Source organism: Aedes albopictus, chromosome 1 (genome assembly GCF_035046485.1).
Source record: "Aedes albopictus strain Foshan chromosome 1, AalbF5, whole genome shotgun sequence".
Taxonomy (NCBI): domain Eukaryota; kingdom Metazoa; phylum Arthropoda; class Insecta; order Diptera; family Culicidae; genus Aedes; species Aedes albopictus.
This window is the reverse complement of record NC_085136.1, coordinates 227152036-227159589: the sequence shown is the minus strand read 5'-3', so window position 1 is coordinate 227159589 and position 7554 is coordinate 227152036. Positions and strand designations below refer to the sequence as shown.

Genomic DNA, 7554 nt, shown 5'->3' with positions numbered 1-7554 from the left:
ATAGACAAAGATAGATAGATATATATTCTCTATCATTTATAGAAGGCAGCAGCCTCACTGAAATATGCACATAATTCCAGAAAATCCCTAATGTATTCGACAAATTATAGAAAATATTCTCAGTAATTTATACTAGTGAGTAGCTTCACTAAAATATTCAAATTATCCCAAAAAATCACTAAAGATTCTCATGAATTCCCAGTCATTTGGTATGTATTCGATAAATTATAGAAAATATTCTTAATCATTTATGGAAGTCAGAAGCCTCGGGATGTATTTGATTATGAATACAGTACACTTTTATTACATATTACTGCGACGGTTTCGTAGTGTGGGACTGGTATGCGATCACTTTGTATAATGTGACTAACTGGTTCGATGTTGTTTCTACATGACTGTGAAAATTTTGTTATTCAAGTCTGTTTATGAAATGAGATGAAAGTAATAACATGGATTAGATTGGGTCTTGTATTTTCTTGGGACACAGCGTTTTCAAGCCGTTTTTTTTCAAGAGCTACTGTACAGCCGATGCAGTAAGTGCAGGGTATTCAGCTGAACCATGCTAATGGTATACTTGGTGGTTACCGTGCGGTACCCATATTCTGAACGTTTAAGCGACTCTCACAATAGAGGTTCACATAAATGGAAGTTCTTGTTTCAAGGGAATCTGCTTCACAATACCATCAAGTTGATTTGTTGTCTAGTTAAATATATAAAACAAATTAAATCTCATAATAGCTTGCAGTCCATGATCTAGACATATTTTTGTTAGTGGACGACGTGTTCCTAATTATGGACACACAGTTTTACATACTATGTACAAACACATGCACTACGTTCACAGTTGAGTCAACAATAATACGCTTTGTAATGATTGGATCATAGCGGGGCTCAATGAAATTAACGCCTCAACTCTTGAATCAATATATTGCTTCATTAGAGAAAAATCTTTTTTGGATTAGCTGACTGTTCAGAATATGGAGCTGTCTATAATATGGTGCTCGCACGGTATATGCAAAGTAATCATTGACAGAGACTAGCTCTCAGTCAATAACTGCGGAAATGCTCATACAACACTCATAGAAGCTGGGAAGCAGGCTTTGTCCAAGTTGGTACATTACGCCACTAGCTTCTCCGCCTGTTCTGTTCAAAGATGATCCAAGATCTCTTCGAAGGTAATGGGAATATTCATGAATTTCCTCCCTGGGCACTTACTTGCCACACGATATACGGATGGTCATTGGCAGAAACACTGCGAAGTAGTTTCTATCGCAGTGGGAACGTTAAATTAATACTAAAACTTTGGAATTCAAAGATAGAACTTTCTACTTTTAAAATACTTTACCAGAAGTTAATTACTTTCTGTTTTGGGAGCCGAAGTACGTCATACAGCCTTGGGAATCGATGCACCTCATTCTGACGGAAGTCTGGAAGCAATTCGTCCACTGCATGCATCTCCTTTTCCGTCGTTCCCATCGCAGCAAGCATCGAAGGTAGCTTCGCCCTAACCTACCACCTCCTAACTTGCGGAACGGCCGCTTCAATGTCGTCATCCTCTACCGGTAAATCCTCAGCTAACTTATACTTTATACTCCAAAAAATCCTGAAAGTAAAACATACCATGAATAGCTCCGATGTTCCAGAATGAAGTCATAAATTAAACAACTTACCGCATAAACGATGCGATGCTTCCCGACAGCCATTGATCCTGAATGGAAAACAAACCAACTGGACACTTCAGAGGAATCTTTTGAAAAAAAAAAAACAAACAGAAAACAAACACGTGGGGGAAAGCGGCGAAAACTAACGTCAAAAATTTAGCAAAGGTGGCAACCAGGTGGATGTCCATGAAACAAAAAAATCGATGGTGTCTCAACTAGGGAGTCAGTCTGAGCGGGGTGAGGACATCTTCCCCCGTTTACTCTCGGTTATGCAGCACGTGTTTGTCGGTCGAGGCTTGCGCACTACATCACGCAGAAAATTGGCGCTTGTTTAAAACAATAAAACGCATGGTTGATTTTCAAACTGAGAATTTACTTATTCCAAAGTTTTATTTAATTGTTTTCATTCAGAGTTTATTGATAAAAACAACCGACTACCATCATTTCATATAATATCAAAAATTTCATTTGTTTCAACAAAATAAAAACCATAAACATGGTCCGAAAGCACTCACACATCTATAAAATGCTTACCCCAACATCGCCACAGCGAAGAAGGTGCAGCAAATCCATCACGCCAACTTCCAAGTGCAGCTTTGGCCGTGATGGATAACGCGCAGGTACTCACGACAGCATCCACAAAAAGTTGATCGGTTTCACCTTTTTTGTTTTTTTCTAGTCGTTCTCCTCGCCATCCGCTTACCGACGATCTAAAAATAGATTTCCGAGCTGCCGCAGTTGCTGCCGTCACCAAAACAATCACATTCCGGGTTTGTTAGTGGCAAAAGTGAAGTCGTTTGAATCAATCAATTATTTCATGTTGAAAAAACCATATCTCTGTTTGTTTTAACAAACTGTCAAAAATTTCGACAAACGAAAATATTTGTATTATCAAACAAATGGAACAGTTCAGTTTAAACTAGAAATTAGTTTGTCGCTATAGTAAACTGAAAAATCGGTTGATTTGAACTAGAATTTAATTGTGTTTACAATTTATTTTTCTGCGTGATCATAGGCAGCTAGGCAGCTATGTAAATAATTCTTCATTGTCTCGATACTCATCCACGTGCGTGAGCTGTCCTCATCCTGCTCGGCAAGCCTCGTTCGATAAATGTACGACTCGTGCTGAAATAATCAACTTTTTGCAACTCGTTACATAAATAATTATTATTGAATGCGCTATTCCTCGTTGCCACCGAGGTTGCCACTAGCTACTCAATGACGTCAATGACATTACTTACTCTCACAGAAAGTTTGACGTTTGAGAGGTGCCGACACCGCTCAAACGATAAATTTCATGTGAGAGTAAGCAGGCCAGAATAAATTCGTGCAGTGGACCATTTGGTTTGGTGCTGGCGCCATAATAAGAAACCGGTGAATGCCAGGGGCCTCTGGTAAATCCACAATATTTATCTCAAAAAAATATACAAGGGACGTAATATTTGGATCTTCCCTGAATCAGATTCGAGTTAAAATTCTCACCTCTTTGAGTATTTTTGGTTTTCCGTGTGCAATTTGTCATTCCCATTCGCGAATGCTGAACGTCATGACTGAAAATCGCTGAAATCGTGTGCGGAGAGTGTTTAGGTTCCTGAAACCGTGGTTTCATTTGGTTTTATCGCATTGATATCCATTTAATTTCTAAAATTCACCGTGAAATTCAATTTGTGGTGTGCCTTTGCTGTCCTTCAACGCAAATGTATCCATTGTAGTGTGCATTTCAGCTGACTTTTGGCCAAAGTAAGTACCAACTCTGCCCTTCGCTGCACTGACGCCATTTTTTCATTGAGCCAATCGATTTTCTTCAGAAATCGACGGGCGGAACAAACTGCCGTCAGGATGACCGTCGACGCGGAAACAGCTGCAGCCACCGCTTCCGCGGCTGGTCAGTCTAAAATCCGATGTTTTTTCGATATTACGCTGGGTGGGCTGCCGGCGGGACGAATTGTTTTTGAACTGCTTCCGGATTTAGCGCCGAAAACTTGCGAGAACTTCCGGGCGTTGTGCACCGGTGAGAAAGGAATTGGCCAGAAAACCGGCAAACCACTGCACTACAAGGTATGGGTTCTCGTATGTAGATAAAACTATGATGATCAGTTAAATTTCTTACATTCTTTTTCAGGGAATTATATTTCATCGCGTTGTGAAGGACTTTATGATACAATCTGGAGACTTCTCCAATGCCAACGGAACAGGTGGGGAATCGATCTACGGAGGAACGTTTGATGGTAAGTTAGATGAAACACTCAGAAAAAGTTATTTTTGCTTCAGCGATGCCATATGAAAAGAGACTATGTTATAAGGGTATTTTGGCCAAAAGTGGATCCTCAGTCACTATTCTTCGATTTCCTGCTCAAATCTGTTTCTAACGTTTAACTTCCACCGGGAGACAATGGTTCATATTCCTGGATAGTAGTTCCATACGGTTTAATTACGATGCGAAATGTTATTATTTGAACAAATTTGCAAACACGTCTATGGGTCCACTATGCTCTAAGAGAGTCCACTATTGATATTGATTTAACAGTTATGTGTCTGACAAGCTTTCTGCTTTTTTCTACACCGTGCTTTTGAAATGGGCGCGGGGTACCCGGGTACCTTGTCGGCCACATAAGGGTTAAGGACATTGGAGCGGCTAGTAAAGTTAACAAACCGATAGTGGACCTCGGGGGTGTCCACTATTAGTGATTAATCAAAACCTCAGGGATACTCAAGTGACCATACTGTTCGGTTGTGGGGGTTGCGTGTGTGGGGTGCATATACCGTCAAACGGGGTGACTTGCAACACTTTTCAGCTTCAATTAACAAAAAATGAACTCAATTTTAAAATTCAAACTATTTGTAATAGTTTTAATGGGCCGGCTATAAAATAGAGTGAAGAAGTTATAGATTGATTTATTTTTTCATGTTGAAAAAGCCAAATAAGGTCGTTTTTGATACAAGACGTCGTGTGGGGTGACTTGCAACACCCAATGTAAATCCCTTTTCAAACACGCAGATATTAATTTTTAGTTTCAAGCATATTTGATAAGTATTCTTGCTGCTATTGTGATATCGTTTGGGCTGACATACTTATTTTTGCATTTGTTTTTACATAGGAAATTGAATTGTGAATTTTTATATGGGAATATTGGGCTCAAACACACCAAGTTACTAATTGTTAATTTTACATAAGTTTTAATGTATTTTTCAGTTCATATGATGATCCTTCAGACTGTTGCTGGTGAATTATTAGTTAAACAACAATATTTCGTGTTTCTGGACTTTGAATTGTTAAGAAAATAAGTGTTGCAAGTCTCCCCGTCTAGGTATAATATTTCAAAACATATGAATATAACAATGATATTGTAATATTTTTATAAAGTAAAATGGAAATTCGTATAGCTCATTATGTATAGAATCCGCATATGGAATATTATTTTTGGGAAATTTTGTTTTCATTGTTTTGCAGGCAACGATTTGAGGCTCGCGTTTTTGTTACTTTTTGAGACTAAAGTTAAATTTATGAATACAGGCATACCTCGATAGTACGTACACCATCGCTTCGTTCAGTGTACGTACTATCGAAACGTACGTACTATCGAATCACAATTTTTTATTTCAAATTTCATTTTTAAATCAAAGAATGTTATTTCTAGAACGTCAGGATTGCCAAAAAATTACATGTGGCCTAAGGATCCGTTTATTAATTACGTAATTTTGCTTGTTTAGGATGCTATCTTTATTGGAAAAATCTTCTTGTGCTCTGGGGATGCTTCGTAGAGGCATCTCGTCTCTGGGAACTTAGATTGATTTTATTTGAGTTATCTTTTAGAACCGTCCAAACTGGTCTAGATATAATTGAATCGATCTAGATCAGTAATATCTTGTTAAAAAACATTCTAGATGTATTTTCTTCTGCAGCATTTATTGCCGTGATATATTCAAAATTTTCTGAACGTTGCTCCTTCTAGGACTCCTCCAAGAGTTTAATTTTTTTACGAGAAGGGATTTCAAGAGGTATCCCGGAAGTCTTGGAGATATTCAAGGAAAAACAACTTGATGAATCTTAGAAAGAATTCCTGTAGGAATGTCGGAATGAATTTCTGGAGGAATCTTGGAATGAATTCATGGAGAAATCTTTGGAAATTCCTGGAAGTATTCTGGAAGAAATTCCTAAAAAAAATCCTGAAAGTCCCGAAAGAATTACAGAAGAAATTCTTGGTGAAGTTTCGGAAGGAATCTCTTAAGAAATCTCAAAAAGAGACCCTGGAATCTCATTAGGAATCGCAGGAGAAACTCCTGGAAAAATCCCTAAGAATTCCCAGAAAGAATTCCTGGAGAAATCTCGGAACCAACACCTAGAGGAATTTCGGAACTGAAAGAAATTTGAAGAAATCTTTAAGGAGCGAGAAAGCGAAACAATTGAATTGGTACAGCCTATATGGCAATGCAAACCGCGGTTGCTAAAGAATTTGTTCAAAGTTTTTGACGTTTTGTGACATTTTTGTTCACGTTTCGGACTTCAGGAGATTTCTTCCAGAATTTCTCAAGGAGTTCCTGGAATCCTCCAGAAATTTCATTCGGAATTCCCGAATAGTTTATTTTGGGAAGTCTCTGGATTTCTTTTTGGGCTTCCACATGGTATTCCTGGAAATTCTAGCAACTTCACCCAGAATTTCTCTAGGAGTTCTTTCGGAAATGGTATCAGAGATTCTTTCCGAGATTTTTTCAAAAAATCCTTGCAACAATCAGTAAAGATTTATTCCTGGAATTTCATACGAGATTCTTCTCGAAGTATCTTCTGGGAATTCTTTAGAAATTCCTTCTGAAACCCTTTCAGAAATCCTACAAGATCCCTGACAAGAACTTCATTCAGTGTTCCTCTAAATGCTTCTCCAAGATCCCTCCAGGAACTTCTTCCGTTTTTTTTTTTTCTGGAGCTTCTTCTGATTCAAGTATTCCTTCTGAGATTCCTACAATAATTTCACCAGGTAATCTTTCTGGGATTTTTCCAGGATTCTTTCGAAAATTCCTTCCGGGATTCCTCTTAGAGCTTCTTCTAGGATTTTTTTCAGAAACTGATTCAGGGATATCTTCGAGAACTCTTTCCAGAAATCATCTAGGGACTTTTTTTTTGGTTTCTACCAAGAGCTCCGTCAGGAATTGTTTGTAACGGAAATCCTCCTGGAGTTTATTATGAACTTTTTGGAGTATTTTGTTTATGGAATTCCTCATGTAGTTCGTGTAGGATTTCCTTGAATAAACACAGGAAAGAGCAACTTAGTTATAGCTCCCTGAAGAATCACATAAATCCTAGAGGGATTCTAGAAAAAGTTTGTGGAGAAACCACGGAAAGAATACCTGGAAGAGTTACAGGAAAAATTACTAAGGTAATCCTAGAAGGAGTAATGCTGATGGAATCAGAACTGATTTCTACAGAAATCCAGTAACCTCTGGAAGAATCTAGTGGAACTTCCTGGAACAATCCTGGAAAGAGCTTTTGACGGAACTCCAGACGGATCCTCTTAAAGAATCTCAGAAAAAAATAATCCTGGAAAACCCCAGAGGGAACTTCTGATGGAATCCTAAATAAACTTCTGAAAGAATCTCATTAAGAGTTTACGGAATCCCAGAAGAAAGCTCTGGAGCAAGTTTGTGGACAAATCACGAGGGGAGTCCCTCATGGTATTCTTGTGGAATCCCAGAAGGAACTTCATGAGGTGAGTCACCATGCCACCATCAAGTTATAAAACAGCACACGCACGCATACCCCCCCTTTTAGAAACCAATCCAACCACTCATGATAACTTTTTCCGAATCATAAACAACAAAGCCACGAAACATCCAAAACTAAGAACATTTTCCTTAGCAACCGCGGCTTGCAGTGCCCTACGGTACTCAAAGTTGTTTA

General features: G+C 38.4%; 1 protein-coding gene across 1 annotated transcript in view; it reads left to right on the top strand.

Annotated features, from left to right (window-relative positions):
* Positions 1-3196: 3196 nt before the first annotated feature.
* LOC109432134 (peptidyl-prolyl cis-trans isomerase G) overlaps positions 3197-7554 on the top strand; it is a 35028-nt gene continuing 30670 nt past the window's right edge. Inside the window, exons 1-3 of the mRNA XM_029857859.2 lie at positions 3197-3401; positions 3470-3719; positions 3784-3889. Coding sequence (XP_029713719.1) covers positions 3501-3719; positions 3784-3889 — 325 coding nt within the window. The 5' untranslated portion in view covers positions 3197-3401; positions 3470-3500. The remainder of the gene's footprint in view (positions 3402-3469; positions 3720-3783; positions 3890-7554) is intronic.